Source organism: Gymnodraco acuticeps, unplaced genomic scaffold (assembly GCF_902827175.1).
Source record: "Gymnodraco acuticeps unplaced genomic scaffold, fGymAcu1.1, whole genome shotgun sequence".
Lineage (NCBI taxonomy): Eukaryota > Metazoa > Chordata > Actinopteri > Perciformes > Bathydraconidae > Gymnodraco > Gymnodraco acuticeps.
The window spans coordinates 2,851,384-2,871,531 of NW_022990271.1; the positions used below are offsets into that span (position 1 = coordinate 2,851,384).

General features: G+C 42.8%; 1 protein-coding gene across 1 annotated transcript; it reads left to right on the plus strand.

Moving 5' to 3' along the window:
• The first annotated feature begins 15,350 nt into the window (after positions 1 to 15,350).
• On the plus strand, positions 15,351 to 17,760 carry LOC117549298 (zinc finger MYM-type protein 1-like). Its single transcript, XM_034221066.1, has 2 exons — positions 15,351 to 16,604; positions 16,799 to 17,760. Exons 1-2 carry the CDS (start codon positions 15,351 to 15,353, stop codon positions 17,672 to 17,674), a joined length of 2,130 nt encoding a protein of 709 aa, XP_034076957.1. The 3' UTR covers positions 17,675 to 17,760.
• Positions 17,761 to 20,148: the final 2,388 nt, after the last annotated feature.

The window sequence follows — 20,148 nt, forward strand, 5'->3', positions numbered from 1 at the left end:
GACACATCTATAGATTCAGAATTGCAATAGCTTACCATTAAATGACGGATATACCTTTCTGTCTGTGATGTTTTACAAATCAGATATTAATGTGTAGAAGTAAAACATGTCAAATAGTATAGCAAAATCCTGAAAAATTATGTGAAAACATGAATAAAACTACACATCTTCAGATGTTATACATAAGTGTTCTACACTAATAATAAAAAAGTATAATTTGTTGTGTTAACACTTTAAACTTGACAGTTTTTTAACCCGCACCGCCTAGTGGTTAAAGCACGTTAATGCATTTTTTTTGTTGAATATGTTATATTTGATGACAAAAATATTAAGAGTACATACGTGCATAACGTGCCGTGTTGTGTTTGTGTGTGACTGGCCGTTTTCCAATGCTGCAGAGACACTATTTCAACTATACTACGTCATCGAGCGGCGCCGAATGCTGGGCATTTAACAACCAATCACATGAATCTCCCGCCCCAGACACACAAGCACGCGGTTTGATTGGCTGACGCTTCCGTCGAAGCTTGAAAAGTTGAACTTTTCTCAACTTTTGAAGCGAGCAACGGAGGCAAAGCGAAGCGACGGAACCACAATGCCGTTCGGCAAAGTGTTTTGCTTCTGGGCAAACGGAAAAAATCATGTTGAAAACGGAAACCACTGTCGTTACACTTTTTTCAGTGTACACACATATTGATAGATGTCTTGTAATGCACTGTTGAGGAACCTGCGACCCAAGTTTTTCTTTCATTGAATACCGTATTTGTGTATATGATATGTCAATAAACCTTAGAAAATCTTGAAAGAGATATGCAAAATAGCCATTATATAGTCTTTAATTAACTATTAGTAGAGAATAACGAGTGAATATGCTTTATAGGGATCTGCAGATAAATGTTTAGTCTTCTCAAGCACCAACTATCAAATATCTTGCCTGATTGTTGGCACTTGACAATCACCTTCACTGAATTTTACTCAGGTGTAACTAAAGTCTGATTTAAGGGTTGTTTATATTTCACATCATTAATCAGAATCTGCAAAGTAACTAAAATAAAAATGCAGGTTAACCTCTGAATTGTAGTAGAATTACAAAGTAACAATGAGCTGTCATGTGGGTATATTAATGCTGCCCATTATGGATACAAGCGATTTTCACCCATTTATTAATTATATGTTTTAAATTTGATAACACCAATGTGTTTATTATCCCCTAAACCTTCAGGGGTGTATTGTTTAATACTGGCAACTTCTAATTGTGGGAAAAACTAAAACGTATTTTAAAACTACAATTCCCAGTAGAGACGTGCCATAGAACATGTTGCGAAACACAATAGCCAACATGTGTGGTTCTGCTTGATTTGCTTCTTCCACCACTGCAATTAGATATGATAGTATCAGAACAGAGATGAGGCAGATTTCCAAATAAAAATATGATGTTGTCTTATTTATAATTAATTATCATTAAACTAAATTATCAGTAAACATTTGGCAAAGGGTCATTTTAAAAACCCTAAGACATCACGCCATAAAACAGAGCAGTGGAGTTGTATGCGTCATATAACACAGGCTATATCTTGTTGAATGTTAAATACTAAGGATGCTATGGAAGCTATCCAAAAAAAACCTTTGATGTGTAGTGACTCATTTATTACGAAGAGAAGAGATAAAATACTTAATTAGATGTATTGTCACTGCACACAAAGTTCAATTAAATGCAGTTTAGCATTCAACAAGTTGGTGCAAACAGTAGCAAAAGTGCAAAACAGTAGCAAAGTGCAAAGTGCATATTTAATTATGAGGAAAACCTGTGAGGTAGAGAAGTAATACACCGGGTCCGTTACTATAGACACACTTAAAAGCAGGCCTTATAGGCTATTCAACAATTTAGCGGTGGAAAGTACCTGTTTACAATTTAGGCTACTAGTATTGAAGGCTACTAGAAAAAAATGGTACGAAAAAGACCTTAAAAAGGTACAAACGCTTGTCACTGGGGTGGTACCCTAAAGGTACAAAAAACTATGGGTACAAAGTTGTACCTTTGTATGTACCTCAAGGGTCAAATATGTACCTTTTACATAGGTACATATACATGTACCTTCTGAAATGGTAAAAATGTGTCTCTTTAGGGTACCACCCCAGTGACAAGGCTATTTGTACCTTTCAGGTACACATTTGTCACTTTATTGTACTATATTGTACCTTTAAAAGTGAGCATAGTTTTTTGTCAGACAAAAATCCAAATATTTTAGTTTAATCTAATTTAATCAATATCAAAACACGTTATCCCTCACATCACTCCCATCAGAAAGTCAGCACATAATATAAATGGCAACTTGCATGCTACAACAATAATCAATAAAAGCATCAATTCATTTCCTACGAACGCTGAAAAATGAGAAAAAAAGTTCAATAACCCATCAATATAGAAAAGCTTCACAATACTTTTGATATACTGATGACCAACAACCCGTCATCCACAGTATATATATCAATGGGTGAAACATTCACCAATACAATGAAACAGGGGGTTACGTATTGTAACCCTAGTTATATAAGCACAGGCGGAGCCCTCTACTGGACTCTATGGGTACTACTCTCTATCATGCTGTGCGTGCTTTCACCTACTGAGTTTTACGTAAACGTAGCCGGCCAATCGGGGCGAGCCTACCTGAATGTGCGCGCAGGCCCACAGTATATAAGGCGGCTACACCCGCAGCCCATTATTCTATACACTCTTCAGCGAGCGGACTAGGAAAGACAGGGCCTCCAGGTAGAGGGCTCCGCCTGTGCTTATATAACTAGGGTTACAATACGTAACCCCCTGTTATATTTCACACAGCCCCGATGCATACACGCCCTGTCATCCACCAACATCGGCCCACCACACCGTCCCTGACCGGCTTTTGGCTAACATCCATTGCATCCCCACTTCCTCCCATCCGGTTGTAACCGTAGAGAAGCCGGGGCCGCAATTTGGATAAGGCACACTCACACACGCCTACCTTGTGTAGAGTGTGCATGGAAAAGATCTGTGCGGATACTCTACCGCGCACCATGTTCCCCAGGTCCCTCAGGAGCATGGGAAAAAACACAAGTGCTTTATGCCCCGGGGGGGGGGGGGGGGGGGGTCAAACACCTGCTGACCCACAGCCACCCCCCCTCTCACCAGTCGTGCGTTGCCTCGGCAAGCACCGACGAGAAGGAGCCAGACATGTTCAGGAGATAACATTTTATGAAGGAGCCTGGCGTAGACCAAGACGCCGCCGTGCATATGTCTTCTACACTCACGCCGCTGAATAAGGCTGTTGACACAGCCACAGCCCGTGTAGAATGTGCACGGACCCCAGTGGGGAGGGCTCTCCCCGCCTGTCCATAGGCATGTGTAATACACTCGCAGAGCCATCCTGCTAGGCGTTTCTTGGAGAGAGCTTTTCCAGCCACCCCATCCCCAAAGCACACAAACAGTTGTTCAGTGCGTCTAATGGCAGCCGTGCGCTCTACATAGCATGCTAGCGCCCCGCACTGGGCAGAGGAGGTGCAGCTTAGCCTCCCTGGTCCCAACATGGGGTGGAGGATTAAAGCCACCTAACTGAATAGCCCTTGATCTGAATGAACTCCTCATACTCTTAGGAGTAAAGGAGGGGTTCGGCCTGAGTGTCGCCCTGCTACGGTCACCCCGGATCAACAGACAGCTTGGGTGCACCGACAGAGCGGTCAACTCAGACACTCTTTTGGCCGAAGTCAAGGCAAGCAGCAATGCTGTCTTCCATGACAGTGCTTTCAGGGAGGAAAGCTCCAGAGGCTCAAATGGTTCTGTGACCAGAGCCTCGAGCACCAACGGCAGGTCCCACTGTGGGGCGGAGGCATGCACTACTGGGCGCTGCCTACTGACCCCCTGCAAAAACCGCGTCATAAGCGGCTGACTGAAGGCTGACCTGCCTCCAAATCCCTCATGGCAGGACGAAATGGCTGCTGCATACACCTTAATTGTGGAATGAGCCAGCCCCCTGTCCACCAGTATCTGTAAGTAGGTAAGAATAGAGCCCAGCGTGCACGACAGAGGCTCTAGACTCCTTCCTTCACACCATCGCCGGAATCCCGCCCACTTTGGCCTGTAACAGGCTGTGGTGGATTCTGCTCTTGCTGCTTGGATAGTCTGAATAACATTGTCAGACAGCCCCACCTGTCTCAGCCTGTCCCTCTCAGGAGCCAAGCCTGGAGAGGTTGGCCCAGAGTGGGTAACACCCCTATAGTCCAGCAGCAAGTCCTCAAAAAAGGCTTTAGTTTTCGAGATACCCCTACCCGAGGTAGAACAATTTACAACAATGTTTTTTCTTATCTTTAGGGTCTCCCATTAATGAAACTGATTGTTGTCAAATGTTATTTTGGGGGAAAAAATGTTTTTTGGGTTGTTCTTTAGAACTACCCCAATCCCTGAAAAAGAGCCAAATTAGACCAGGCCGAATGTGGGAAAGGTGACCAAAAAGCCCATAACTTGAGAATGATCACTCTTTTCCTCTTCAGATTTGCTGAGGTATGAACCAGGTAGATGTCCTACATCACCAAATAGTTAGACAATTATTTAACTAAAAAAATACTGAATTCTAGTCCTGTAAACTTAGCTTTAGTTTAGACGGAAATTGTACTTTTTGGTGATAGGAACATAGGACTCCATCACTTTTCTCTCATTTATCAGAAAAACAGAAATCCCTAAAAAATATACCATTACTGAATTGTCTAGGGCAGTGGTTCTCAAAGTGGGGTCCGCGACCCCCCGGGGGTCCGTGGCACTCTGCCAGGGGGTCCGTGAAAAGTTTTCAGATTCATTAGATTTTTTATTTTTTTGTGACGCAACACTTTTGGAGAGAGCGTTGTCTGTTCGCCGCTTCTCTGTCCGAAAATGTATCTGCCGAGTTTTGGACCAACGTTTCTACCTCAGTTTCCATACATTCAGTGGCTTGCACACGCTGTTCTGGACACTTTTGTAACACCCGATCGCAACTTTATACGGATGCTCCGCTTCCGACCTGTCCACCCTGCTACACCTGCTAATGTTGCTCCTGCTTCAGGGCTATCGCTAACGTTAGTGGCTCCATCTGACGACAAGCCCGATTCTCCGTCTCATTTTCCCGTTTTGAGTCCCGATCCTGCTTCACTGTATCACCTGCTTAGCTGCTGTTTGATTTTGTTCTGCCACAAAAGACACAACAACGGTCCTATCCACCCAGCCAGTCTGACGGCGATCAGAAGCTAGCCTAGTTCTACCTGCTCAGGCTAGCCTGCTCTGGCCACCACCGGTGCTCCTCTGCGGCAAACTTCGTCAACTTCCACCATCTCTCATCAGTGCTGTCTGTCCTTGAGTCGCTTCCTGGACAGGCTGACTGCTGTCCTGGTTCATCTGTACTCTTGGCTGATAGCGCATTCTCCCGGCCGATCCGCGACCACAGCTAACGCTGTGCTAACGTTAGCATCATACCATCGTGATGCTAAGTTACTCCGCCTCGCAACTTTTTAGGATCAACCACTTCACTACACCCCCTCTATGTCTGTCAGTCATTGAATACCTCGGGCTGTTACGAGTTGGCAGACCCAGGTATGTCCATAGAGGTTCCAAACGTGGGTTTGTTTACACCGGCTCAGCTGACACTATCCCAACTGTGTGGTCCTGGCGCGCCGTCACCGCCCACTTACGTCATCACAACAAACCACACGTGTGCAGTGTTAACATGAAGCCCTTGGCCTGTGTTGATGGCATCACTGTTTTACCAGCCATTGCAACATATAACAACTCCCACACATTCATGTTGTTAAATACCCGCTCCCTTAACAACAAAGCATCACTTATTAATGAAATCATCATTGATAGGAAATTGGATTTTCTCTGCCTCACTGAGACATGGCAAAACCAACAGGACTTCCTCACACTCAACCTAGTGTTATAATATTTTTGGGGTATGGAGGGGGGTCTGGGACCCGGAGTAATCTGCGGCCGCGAGCTGTTATGTGCCATCATGACACGCATGGTGTTCTTTTCTTATATATGCAGCGCGAGCTGTGTGCTCGAGTCTTCCTTCCTGTCGGCTCTGCTCATGGATGTATCTACTGCTCCGCGATGATGGTCTAGCTTCAGCAGCCACACTACGGGTGCGTTCGTTAATATTAACTGTGCGGTCCGGAGTCACTGTGGCACAGACTGACCGCTGGTGAACAGCTGTTAGAACGGGCCGTTCAGGTGTTCAGAGCAGAGCTCCCTGTCGGAGCGGCAGAGCGTGATGAACTGAAAAGTTTTTCTGTCGCAATATTATCGTTGAGCTAGTACTCAGATCTTGTACTTGATTAAAAGCAGAAGTACTCAGATATTGTACTAGAGTAAAAGTAGAAGTACTCAGATCTTGTACTTTATTAAAAGTAGAAGTACTCAGATATTGTACTAGATTAAAAGTAGAAGTACTCAGATCTTGTACTTTATTAAAAGTAGAAGTACTCAGATCTTGTACTAGATTAAAAGTAGAAGTACTCAGATATTGTACTTGAGTAAAAGTAGAAGTACTTGAGTGTAGGAACAATCCTGCAATCAAAATGTTCCTCAAATAAAAGTACAAAAGTATTATCATCAAAATATAGTTAAAATAGCTACAGTAAAGTAGAAGTACTCAGGTCTTGTACTTGAGTAGAAGTACCAGAGTGTAGGAATACTACACAGTAAAAGTCCTGCATTCAAAATGTTCCAAAAGTGAAAGTAGAAAAGTATTATCATCAAAATATAGTGAAAGTAGCGACAGTAAAAGTAGTCGTTGTGCAGATTGGTCCATTTCAGAATAATATATATGATATGTTTTATAATGATTGATCATGAAAGTGTTCTCAAAGCTGGTAAAGGTGCAGCTAGTTTGAATGACTTTGTATACTGCAGGGTAGCTTTTGGATTTACTCCAGGTGGAACTAAAGTCTAATTTAACACTTGGTTAGATTTCACATCATTCATCCACATCTGTGAAGTAACTAAAGGTATTAAATACATGTGGTGGAGGAAAAGTACACCATGTACCTCTGAACTGTAGAGGAGAAGAAGAACAAAGTAGCAAAACATTGAAATACTTAAATAAAGTACAAGTATCTCAAAATTGTACCCAGGTAGTACTTGAGTTTATGAACTTAGTTACTTTACACCAGATGCCATAAAGATAGAAAGACTACGCCTTGCACAGAGGCATGAAAATACATTTTCAAAATGCTCAACAGTGCTGCCAAAATTATAAACTGACTGCTACACAATTAAAATAAATGCTTTTATATATTTCTATTAGACGTGACTCTTTGGCGTTTCTGTTATTATTAACACTGCTGCTTTAGTTGTTCTGACTGCTAAAATCCTGTTATTCCTCATTTTAAAGCCGATATTCCAACACATCCTCACTCCCAGGTCGTCCTATGTTGACGTTATGTCAAGTCCCCTGTCGGCTTTTTCCAACGCAAGGGGGGGGGCCTTAGCGTCCATTTTCAACGCAAGGGGGGGGCCCTTAGCGTCCATTTTCAACGCAAGGGGGGGGCCCTTAGCGTCCATTTTCAGCTTTCCGGGATGTCCATATGCTTCTATGGACGCTCATGGAAGCACGGCATTCGTTTGTGTCGGCTGCCCTTAAAGGCAATGTGAGCGTCCATTCTCATTGGATAACGGAGAATTGTACACCCGGAAGTAAGTATTCCTCTTACTGTCGATTGATTTTACAGTGATATCTGCACTACTCATCGACTAAAAAACACCAGATTATCCTTGTTAATTACACAACATTGATTGGTTTAAATTGTATGCAATGCTTTTGTATTTTTCCCCTTCGATTCGGAGAAACAAATGTTTTTTCGGAGTAAAGGATGGCAGAAGACACTACACTACCCAGAATCCCCAGCTATCGTTTGGACTACACCATGTGCTCTGTTTGACAAACCCCGTGATAGTCCTCAAGCTCTGTGATTGGAGAGTGTGCTCCGAGGGTTACGCCGATTCTCGAACAGCACTTGAAATGGGATGGAATCACGGCAGACTGTCCACAACTGGATTTTAACGGGTCCAGCGCGTCCCCCCCTCCCCCACCCCGTCCCCAGAACTACAAATGCTGGCTATTCTGTTTCGCAACATGTTCTCTATGGCACGTCTCTACTGGGAGTTGTAGTTTTAAAAGACGTTTTCGTATTTCCCATAATAAGAAGTTGCCAGTATTAAACTGTGTACATCCCTGGAGGTTTAGGGGATAGGAAACACTCACATTTAAAACATATAATTAATAAATGGGTGAAAATTGCTTGTGCCCATAATGGGCAGCATTAATATATATATACACACATGCCAGCTAAGGTCAGAATAGCTTTATTTAACAGCTGGTCTTATGTTTGTGACCCCTGTTGTTAATTGATAACATTACATTACATTACATTAATTGATAAGCCTGAAACATGCACTTGTCAAGGTTCAGAGGCACATTTTGCAAATATGGCAGTAGCCATCGATCAGCTTAAGATAAGATATACTTTATTGATCTCAAGTTGGAACATTTGCGTTACATCAGCATGTGTAACAGTTAAATATGCAGTGGTTTTTATTTGTAAATCATTTAGTATAATCACACAAATTCTGTGTTTTATATTCAACAATTCTGTGTTCTTTATTTATTGATTGTTCAATACCTGACAAGGTCGGAGATGAAATATCTACATACATCTTATAAGAGTATAATACATTATGTATAATATCAGTTAAAATAAGTGCTTCAACATAGTTAACATTGCTGGAGGTACGCACAAATATTGATAGATGTCTTGTAATGCACTATTGAGGAACCTGCGACCCAAGTTTTTCATTCAATGCAGAACTACACCATAGTTGTGTAGGCCTATATGATATGTCAATAAACCTTAGAAAATCTTGAAAGGGATGTGCAAAATAGTCATTATATACAGTCTTTAATTAACTATTAGTAGAGAATAACGAGTAATTAATATACTTTATAGGGATCCTATTAATATCTAATAATAAAAATAATGAAATTCAATAACATGCTTTAACCACTAGGTGTCCCTTTCTATCAGCTGTGCACATTTATGGTGTAAATACAGCCTATCTACCAATTGGATCAAATATAAAAGTCAGCCGAATTAGTGTTGATACTGCAAGGAGACGTATTGTGTGAAAAGAAATGTAAGATGTTGTTTAATGGCTGATATATTTATGATCCACGTCACGTTTTCAGTTCCTCATGTTTGTCTAGAAGTCTTCTCACCAGGGCTCTATAAATACAGAACTACGGCAGATATGTAATATTTAATGCAGCCGAACCGTGTATTACAATGCCGTTATGTGATGACTTCCAAAGAGAAAAGCAAGCACACTCGGAATAAAGTATTATTGTATTTTTTTTAAATGTTTTCGGTCTGTTTCCGTTATTTGTTAATGACGATGTGCTGTGAGATGTGAGACTGCCATTGCACAGGGGAACATAACGTAGGCTATCTTTAGATGCGGATTTTGTTAAACTAATATGTTTGCGCTGTGGACCAACACTATACATTGACGTGGAAGGAGGTAGCAATAAAGATAACACCATTAAACAGTTACACAACATAACAGAAATAATATCGATAGCAGCGTCCCTAGCAACCACCTTGGTAACAATGAAAACGTTATGGACGCAATTTCCTGAAGTAATCTTCGTAATAACTAGCAAACTAAAGATCATGTACATCCACTGCACACATAATCTGAAATAACAACTCATATTTATCGCATCAAATGACATCAAAACGCATTTTAATGGCCAAACTAACTTTAAAATAGGCATTTTCCATCGAGAATAAAACGAAGTTCGGCCATGTTTTTTTTTTCTGCAGGGAGAAATTTGAAGATCACGTGAAGTCAAACAGAGCACATGGTGTAGTCCAAACGATAGCTGGGGATTCTGGGTAGTGTAGTGTCTTCTGCCATCCTTTACTCCGAAAACATATTTGTTTCTCCGAATCGAAGGGGAAAAATACAAAAGCATTGCACACAATTTAAACCATTCAATGTTGTGTAATTAACAAGGATAATCTGGTGTTTTTTAGTCGATGAGTAGTGCAGATATCACTGTAAAATCAATCGACAGTAAGAGGAATACTTACTTCCGGGTGTACAATTCTCCGTTATCCAATGAGAATGGACGCTCACATTGCCTTTAAGGGCAGCCGACACAAACAAATGCCGTGCTTCCATGAGCGTCCATAGAAGCATATGGACATCCCGGAAAGCTGAAAATGGACGCTAAGGCCCCCCCCCTTGCGTTGAAAATGGACGCTAAGGCCCCTCCCCTTGCGTTGGAAAAAGCCGACAGGGGACTTGACATAACGTCAACATAGGACGACCTGGGAGTGAGGATGTGTTGGATATTCCGTGGGGTCGAGGGGGCTCGGATCCTTGTCACCTTTTCCATACCTGATGAGTTTTCATCCCTGCCTGTCAAACAGCTGCTTGTGACGAATAAAATCTCACTTGAGTGCATTGCCTTCTCAGTGGCTGCCCCCTCAAAGCAGCAGGTCGTCCTCATTTACCTTCCCCCCAAACCTTCCACCTCATTCATGTCTGAGTTGTCTGAGCTTCTCACCTCAATCTGCTCCATGTCCCCATCCACACTACTGCTAGGTGATTTTAACATCCACGTGGACTCCAGAACCTGCACCTTTGCCGCTGAGTTTCTGTCACTATTGGAGTGCTTTAACATCATACAGCATGTCCAAGGTCCCACCCACACTAAGGGCCACACACCTTGCGTGTCTTCACTTGCAGAGAGAAGCAATCAGCTTCATGGACTGCCTTGCATCACTCCAATAGTGTCCAGAGCTGGCTGCCATTACAAGTAGTGGTTTGGGATTGTAGCAATGCAGTTGCAGTTGTTTTGCAATTTATTTGATATATAAAACAGGGTGCCCAAACAGGGTGCCCAAACAGGGTGCCCAACCAGTCGATCGCGATCGACCGGTCGATCGCGAGGAGATTCCCAGTCGATCGCGAGATGTGTCTAAAAATAGAACAACAACATTCTGTGTTATCCAGGGCTCGAGCTTAAGGACGTCCCGTCGTCGAAAAAAATAGTGTCGGGGAGGATACAAAATAATTTTGGGACGAATTTGGGACGAGAGTTAAAATGAAAATACCCTGCTAACTCTACTACAAATGGCGATGAAAATGAAACCGACTGCACGTTTTGTGTAGCACATTAAACCTCCTTGTCAACATAAACACACATGCACAAAACATTTAGAAACCCACGAAATACACACACATGTAGCTACAGCTGTGCCGCTGGCTGTCAGCCAGCCGCCCAGCTGGCTGTGCCCACGCATTTGAAATTCTGAAATGTTTTACCGTTACATCACAAAAACGCACAGCAGAACCAGACCCTGGAGCGCCGGCCTCTTTATTTACTTACTCCTCTTCATCCCCTGCCTATGGGTAATAAGGCTGAGATGAGAACTCTCCATCGTATTTAATAGGGATGCACCGAATATTCGGCCACCGAATATTATCGGCCGAAAATGGTAAAAAAGGCCCTTTCGGCCGAAAGGGTTTTAGCACCGAAAAAATATCACCGAATGTCAGAACAGGCTTACGTTGGTAACCTAACGTGTTGTTGTGATGACGTAATAAAGACGCGGCGACCATGCTCGCGGCTGGCTCACAGGGGGGGGGACATTGACCTTTGTCATCGAGATTGCCCTGAGCCTTTAACAAATCGTATTAAATAATCTGATGACAGACTGTAAACAGAATAGCTGAAATTTTAACAAACTAAATAACTCAGTTTCCTCTAATCATTAACCCATGTTTGTATCATGGAGTTAACTCCGTGTGTTGCTGCTAGCATACATAACACCTGACGTGGAAACGTTACTCGTGGATGGAGCTACAGAGCTGCTAGAAAGACGGTCGAACCCGGTGCATTCCTCCGTCTGCATGCGGTGCACTTTTGCTAAATGTTTAGACAAATTGCTCGTGCTTACATGCTAAACTCTTATTGCACTTATGGTAACAAGTATTCTCCACATCGAGACGGGTAAAGTGTAACCACACCTCGGAGCGCGTTCTCTCCGCCATCTCCGCAGTGTGCTCCGCTGCATGTAGCAGCTGCGTGTGTGTAAACTGCCCCGCCCCCTCGCACACAGACGGGGGAGAGATCTCGTCTGATCGAAAATACATCATAGACGCATTTGTTGTCTTTGCATATTAGAAACGAGTTGGCGACACTAAGACTGCGATATAATGTTTTTTAGCAATAATACATGACATATATAAATGTACTGTATGCATTCAAAAGTGCTGAATAAATGTTTTATGGAACCATAATAGTGATTATTATTTAAGTTAAGTTTTGCCATAATCATGTCTATTTCCATAATCAGGTAGCTGAACAACATTGGTAAAAAATGTATACATTATATATATATATTTCTATTCATCATTTTCGGCCTTTCGGCATTCGGTTTTCGGCCAACTGTTTCCTATTTTCGGTATCGGTTTCGGCCAAGAATTTCCCATTCGGTGCACCCCTAGTATTTAATCCTTAGCAATATGCTGCGTCTCTCCCCATGTAGGGATGGGTACCGAGCCCCGGTATTAAACGGGCCGGAATTATTAAAGACAGTGGTAACGTTAAGCTCCGACGTTATCGGACTTTTTATCGGTGCTGGAGACATTTAAAAAATATATGTTATATGTATTATTGCTACATACACATTATATCGCAGTTTTAGTTTCACCAACTCCGTTTCTAATATGCAATAAGACTACAACATGCGTCTATGATGTATTTTCGAGCTTTCCAATCCAGACGAGATCTCTCTCTCCCGTCTGTGTGCGAGGGGGCGGGGCCATTTGTAAAGGTCTCCTGACTGTGTTACAGACTGTCATCCTGGTTAGTGGTTACTCTGGGTTCTGTCTTCAGGACAGTGTTGGATTTTTTGGTTAATTGGATGGGACTTGATTGGATTGAATATTAGAGTAATTTTCTCGTTTGTGTGTTTGTTTAAATATATTTGGCCTTTGTTTATGTGATTGAATGATTTACTCAAATAAAAAGGTTGATGAATCTAATGATTTGTATGATTTTTTATTTATGTTAAAGGTCACTTTGAATGATTTTAACTAATGATAATGTAGAAAAACTAACATTTTAAATTCGGGACGGTCCACATTAATTTCGGGACGGCTTAGATTGTATTTCGGGACGGTTCCGGGAGGATGGGGAAAAAAGTTAGTCAAGAGCCCTGGTGTTATCGTTAATGTCCTGTAACATAATGTTCCTGTGCCAGAATAATGCACTTGAACGCATCAAAGCTTTGTGATTGGCCGGCGTGACCCCATGTGTCGGGGCGTGGCTGGTGGGCAGTGGGCACTATTTCGCTGACGTTGTTGTCCGACCGTGTCAACAGGAGTGACAGTCCGCACACACACAAGACCGCAATTATGGCAGAAGCAAAAAAGCCCAAAATATATAATTTTCACTCCGAGTGGGAGGATGATTATTTTTGTATCTATTCCAATACAAAAGTCCATCTGTCTCATCTGCAATGCGAGCGTGGCTTTATCGAAGAAGGGTAATTTAGGAGCGGCATTTCAAAACAGTGCACAAACGCTACGAGACGGAATCCCCTCCTAATTCTGCCCTACGCTCCCAAAAGGTGAGGGGCCTGAAAGGACAGCTAAATGCACAGCAGTCCATTTTCACCCGGCCCAACAACAAGAGCAAGGCTGCTACCAGAGCATCTTATCGTGTCAGTCACGTTCTTGCGAAACACATGAAGTCTTTCAAAGACTGTGAAGTTGTGAAAGAAGCATTCCTGGCTGCCGACGCGCTTTTTGGGGACAGTAAAAATAACAGTAGCATTTCAACAGGTTTTTGATATAATAAAAACTCAAGTTAGATACCGTTATTAATCTGCTGTAAGTTTTAGTTTGTTTGAACTTATTCATTATAATTATTGTACAAAATGGTATAAGAATGCAAACATTAAGATCTGTTCTGTTTAAATTGATTATAGTCTATTATCAATTCAGGTTAAGAAACTAGTGTTGCTTGCATCCTATTTTAAAAGGCATTTATTTGTATATTCTACTAAAATGCAACAAAAAAATGGTTTGATTCTATTAATTTAGTCTTTTTTATTGCACTTTGGCAGCAGATTCCTGTGTAGCTTCAGATCTGAGTTGTCTTATTAGTAAGCCTAATTTATACTTTTGTAGCAACACTATTTTTATATAATGGCAAAGAAAGGGTTCAGAGTCTTTTCTTGTTTTCCTGTGTCATATGTGGCAGCACTGTTCAATGCTTCTTGAAAACATTACCCACTGTAGTATGTGACGTGTGAATAAACTCCAACTCTATCAATAACACTGTTGTGTAACTTCAGTTAAATACTTGTATGTGTGTAGATTAGAAAGAGGTAAGATAAAGGATCTGCAGTATTTTATGGAGTATTAATCGTACAAAGGTCAGTTTTATACAAGTAGAAGTGTGTATTTACCAGGTAGTAGGCTGTCAGTAATGGCTACGCCTCTCTATTTGGACTGGTAGATCTCGGCAGACTGGCAACTTTAAAAGTAGCTCTCGGTTCAAAAAAGGTTGGGCACCCCTGGTCTAAAAGCAAGAACCGCATACTTCACGTTTACGTAGGAGTGGGGCGAGATTAACCTGAGCTAACAGTTTAAGTATGGCAAATACAAGTTGTAACAAGCAGTAGCACTGAGCAAAGTGACTAGAACGCAACCACACACTTATTAAAAAAAACACACTTTATAAAGTCAGGCAACACTAACCAGGCTTCGTGTGATTCTGTTTATTTGTACCTTACTTTGACCAGTGGCGAGCCGTCAGGGCCCTCTAGGCCCTCTGTGAGGGCCTAAGATATTCTAAAAAATAATATTAAAAAACATTTTTAAAAAATATTATTTTTTTTAAATATATATTTTTTAAATATTATTTGTGTTATATTTTTACCGAAAAAACTTGATTTAATTGTATTTAAAATAAAATTTCCAAAGAAATAAATCCTTCGAATCTGCCTGTTCAGTTTCTGTTTGAATGTGAAGGGTTACATGAAAAAAGCTCGTCTGGCCCTCTATGCGATTCACAGAGGGCCCGCTATAGTAAAACAACGAGAGAGTAATGTCAAGTGACAGTACAATTGACCAATCATATCTTCCCTCTAAATGGGAGGGCTTTATTATCGCGGACTTTATGACAAGTTCCGCCCGCTGCGCTGCCAAGTTTATGCATGTGATATATCAACGGGTCAAGCTAGGCGGAATTAGCATACGTTCATTCACGATGGCTGACGTTAGTGATAGTGATGACATCGTTGCGAAACTACTAACCGAGTCTTTTTCAAGAATGAGTTACACGGATAAATTGGAGTTAATTACCAAAGGGCGACCAACACCACAGCTTAATTTGGTTCAAAAACCCAAACGGTTCGAGAGGCATTTTAATATCGGCAATTACGCCAGATACAACTGGATGACCGGATCAACCAGGGAACACAAGCTGTACTGCTGGGATTGCTTGCTTTTTGGAGCGGACAGTGGGTCATGGGCCAGAGATGGATATTCTGATTTAGGAAGTTTATCCAAATCAGCACATCGCCATCAGAATGCTTCAGGTCACCTCAGAGCTACTATTCGGCTTAAAACATTTGGGGACACCAGGATAGAGCTCCAGCTGGATGAGCAACAACGCCGGGGTGTCATCCTTCATAATGAAAAGGTGAAGAGGAACCGAGGAATTTTGAAACGCCTGATAAATTGTGTGGTGTACTTGGGCAAGCAGGAGTTGCCGTTCCGAGGTCACGATGAGAGTGTAACTTCATCAAACAAGGGGAATTACATAGAGTTGCTGGATTTAGTGGCAGAATATGACAGCGACCTGCACACACACCTCGCCACATCAACAGTATTTACCGGCACATCTTCAAGGATTCAGAATGACCTGATCAGCGCTGTCGCTAGTGTAATGACGGATAGCATGAAAGAGGAGCTGAGGAAGGCACCTTTTGTTGCGGTCATGTTGGATGAAACGACAGACATTAGCAACGTGGCGCAGATGTCATATGTGCTTCGATATGTCACTGACGATGGGATAAAAGAGCGTTTCTTCAAGTACGAAGATGTGACAGAGGACAAACGAGCAGAGGCCATAGCTACACGGCTGCTGGAGTTCCTGAGGGAGAGTGGCTGTATTGACAAAGTGGTCGCGCAGTGCTACGATGGAGCAGCTGTTATGGCCTCTGGATTGAATGGGGTGCAAGCGAAAGTTAAGGAAACAATTCCACAGGCCCTTTTCATTCACTGCTATGCTCACATCTTAAATCTCGACTTGTCAAAGGGAGCTTCCAAGATAAGAGAGTGTAAGGTCTTCTTCTCCCACCTCTCTGGCTTGGCCACCTTTTTCAGCCGCTCAGCAAAGCGCACCAAGCTACTGGATGATATTTGCCAGCATAGGCTTCCACGGGCAGCTCCTACTCGCTGGTGCTTTCATTCTCGCTTGGTGTGCACAGTGGCAGATAAGACCAGGGAATTGAGAGAGGTAAGATAATAATAACAATGAACGTAATGGAAATATTAACAATAATAAAGAAATGATTTAGTGTTGGAAACTACCCACTCATAAAAACATGAAGGTAAAGAACTATGCTAGTATTACATTAAATGAAAAGCTAATCTTAGTGTTTACTGGAGGTCTATAAGTTGTTTTTTCTAAACTAAGCATTACTCTCGTAGGTGTTCGAGCACATCGTAGACCATCACACAGAGTTTGATGACGAAACTGTTCATTGCTCTGATGGATACATCACCCTCCTTACCAGCTTCGATTTCAGCTTTTGGTTGAAAACCTTCCACGCTATCTTCTCCTACTCGGATGTTGTTTTTGAAATACTTCAGAACAAAGGTTTTGATATGCAGTTCTGCCTGGCCAGAGTGGATCAGCTACAGCGACAAATTGAACAGGAGAAGGGGAACTTTGACAGCGTCTACGATGAAACCCAGGCTTTGGTTGGTCCTCCGCGCGGCCGTGGAGCTCAAGGAGACGTTCGTGCACGGTACAGGGAGCTCCACTGCAGCGTAATTGACAGCCTGCTAACCCAGATTTCCAACCGCTTCAGTGACCACAAAAAGCTGGAATTCCTGGCCCTTCTGGACCCGCAACAGTTCGGGCATTACTGTAACTATTTCCCAACTGCTGCCTTGAACAGTTTGATGGAGAGCTATGGCGGATATTTCGACCAGCCTCGACTGCACACGGAACTCGCCGTGATGTACGGCATGTCTGACATTTTGGGGAAAAGCCCAGCCGACATTCATCAGTTTCTCCTCAAAAAAGGACTGAGTGAAAGCATGAAACAGGTGTACACCCTCTCATGCATCATCCTGACAATACCTGTGTCCACTGCCTCTGTGGAGAGGTCCTTCTCTGCGCTGAAGCGCATAAAAAGCTACTCGAGGTCCACGACTGGGCAAGTCCGACTGTCAGACTTGGCCTTAATTTCGATCGAGAAGGAATTGCTGATTGCTTTAAAAGCAAAGGATCAGCTGCATGACGACGCCATCAAGTTCTTCATCCAAAAAGACAGGAGGATGGACTTTGTGTTTAGGTGATTTGATCATCAAAGGTAAGTCAAAGTGATTTTCAATGTGGGCCGCCGTGCCGACTTAATTCATTTGTAATTGTTACTTGGCTGTGGGTGTCCTGTCATGATAGGTGTGTATATAAATGGTGTTGTTTTGTGTGGTAGAGGGTCGCTGTCATTGATGCGTTTTGCACCCCGGGCCGCTGTTTTGATATTCCGCTGAAGTATATTATAGGCTGTGACGTAAAAACGTTTTCTTTTTTTTTTTTCGAGGGAAGAGGGGGGTGGGGTCAGAGGGCCTAGGTAGAAAAGTCACGGCTCGCCACTGACTTTGACCATCCGTTCGCTGTTATTGATCATTGTGGAGAGCAGGCAGGCAGACGTTTTGTTTTGTATTATAGCAGCTATCGGATGGAATCAATACATGGGCTGCACAGGTTGCCATGTCCGACCATCACAAGTAGAATGAACTACATTAATAAACAATGAACCACGGCACTCTGGAGAAAAGTGCAAGGTTGGAGAAGTAGTTATTTAATTTAATCTGGCTTCGTATGATTAAAAGTAACAGGATCATCGACCCGACGCAGGCACCCATTGTTGTTGTTGTGAGCACCAATGGGGAGAAAATCAGCTACGTAAACGGTGACGTCATGACGCAGCAGCACCAGTCGGGCTCTAGGCGGTGTGAACAAAAAGGGGGGGAAGAAAAACCGGTTTCGAATCAGAAGAGCAAGCACGGAGCTAGAACGGGAGCTGCGTTGGTGTGAAGGGGCATTTCATAGGTAGCTTCGCATACGGCTGCTTCCCGCATAACGTTACATGTCTGCATGTGCTCATGTCAAGCAATCACTACACTAGCACAGATGTAGCTAATCTTGAGCTCAGTAGCGTGGCGTGGGGAAAAATGTAGGGGAAGCCCATTTTTTGGGTCGGGGGGTGGTCAATAACGTAACCAGATGAGTGATTACAGCGCCTGGTATCATTTGACACACATTTGTATCATTACATTACATTACATTGCATTTAGCTGACGCTTTTATCCAAAGCGACTTACAATAAGTATCACACAGATGCAGGACTTGCACACGCCTGTTATCTAACCGAAAGGTCCTCACGCACTCTCCAGCTGAAACTCTCTCCTTATTAATTTAAGCATTTTACTTATTAATGTATGCAGACAATCACACAATCTATGTGATTTTTGGATTTACCATGCCTCTCAATTGCCCGTGACAGGTTGGCAAGGTCGATGAATCCTGAAGTTGCCCAAGGATTGTTCAGGGAGCACGAATCCTTGTCAAAAAGAAGACATGGCCAGCCAAATAGACGCTGAAGTTTAGCGCTTCCAGTTAGCCACTCCGTGCGGACATAATTGTCCTCATTGAACGTCCGATTCTCTCCCTTTTTCCTCTGTGTACACACAGCTCGAGTGCGGCCATTGGCCTGTCATCTGATTTAATTGTTAGTTGCTGCTGTAGCGGAAGTTTAGTAAAGTTATGTTTGATTAAGTACGCCAAATCTCCACCCTCCATAATGCTTCATTTGCTTGATAATTTCTAACAGCGGTGAAGACAGTTACAGTATTAAAACTGATGTTGATGTGATTTGATTGGATGGCAGTGTCCAATCAAATCGCCAGCCGCCTCTGAAGGGAAGCAAGAGGCGGCTGGCTTCCCTTGGCATGGCCCTGACCAATCACAGGTTGGCAGGGGCGTCACGTGGGCCTCATCTGATTGGTCAATCCCTCCATTTTTTTTCACCAAAGGAAGCCAGATTCGGCTGGCCTCCTCTCGCAACAGTGAGTGCAATCTACTGTTTTACCATAACATCTAGAGGGGCGCTGTTTGTTTCACTCTTTGTAAAATACTCAATGAGAATGGGGGAGAGACGGGCCGGCAGCAACACACAGCAAAGGAGAATTATCGAAACAAAACGTGTTTTTATTTATTTATTTAAATTATAACTACAATCCGAAAAAACAGGGGAAGCCTGGCTTCCCTTGGCCTCCGGGAGAAAACGCCACTGCTTGAGCTACGGCTAACTAACGTTGTCTTGGAAATGAAGAATCTCTCCTTTATTTAAGCAGAAGAAACATAAATATGAGTGCCTTTTCCACAATGAACAGATTCATGTTGGTCAATAGCTCCGTGTCTGTGAGCTTTAGTGAAAGCCACCATGCTAATCACCCATCCAGCAAAGTAGACAGACAACTGTCACAACGCCTCCATCGCGCGCTCACTGTATGTACATTGTCTTTGAAATAACGTAATGGCTAGCGTCGGCGCTCTGCTAGCTAGGCTAACTATATTCAGTTAGCTAGGTAACGTTAGTTAGCTTCACACACGGTTGCGTTATGACCAATACATTCAAAAACATTTAACCGGCAGTATTTTTGTTGTTCTCCAAGGACTATGGAGCTAGCTAGCGTTAGATACCATCTCCCCGGTCTTTTCATGAAAGGCATTAGCCTTAGTTAGCTAAATGTTAGCTACTTGACCA

What these genes read in the sequence shown, in the direction of transcription:
- LOC117549298 (XM_034221066.1), top strand. Translation starts at nt 15,351, where the DNA reads ATGGCTGACGTTAGTGATAGTGATGACATCGTTGCGAAACTACTAACC. An exon ending in AGACCAGGGAATTGAGAGAG is followed by an intron (nt 16,605 to 16,798) that starts GTAAGATAATAA and finishes TTACTCTCGTAG; the next exon opens with GTGTTCGAGCACATCGTAGA.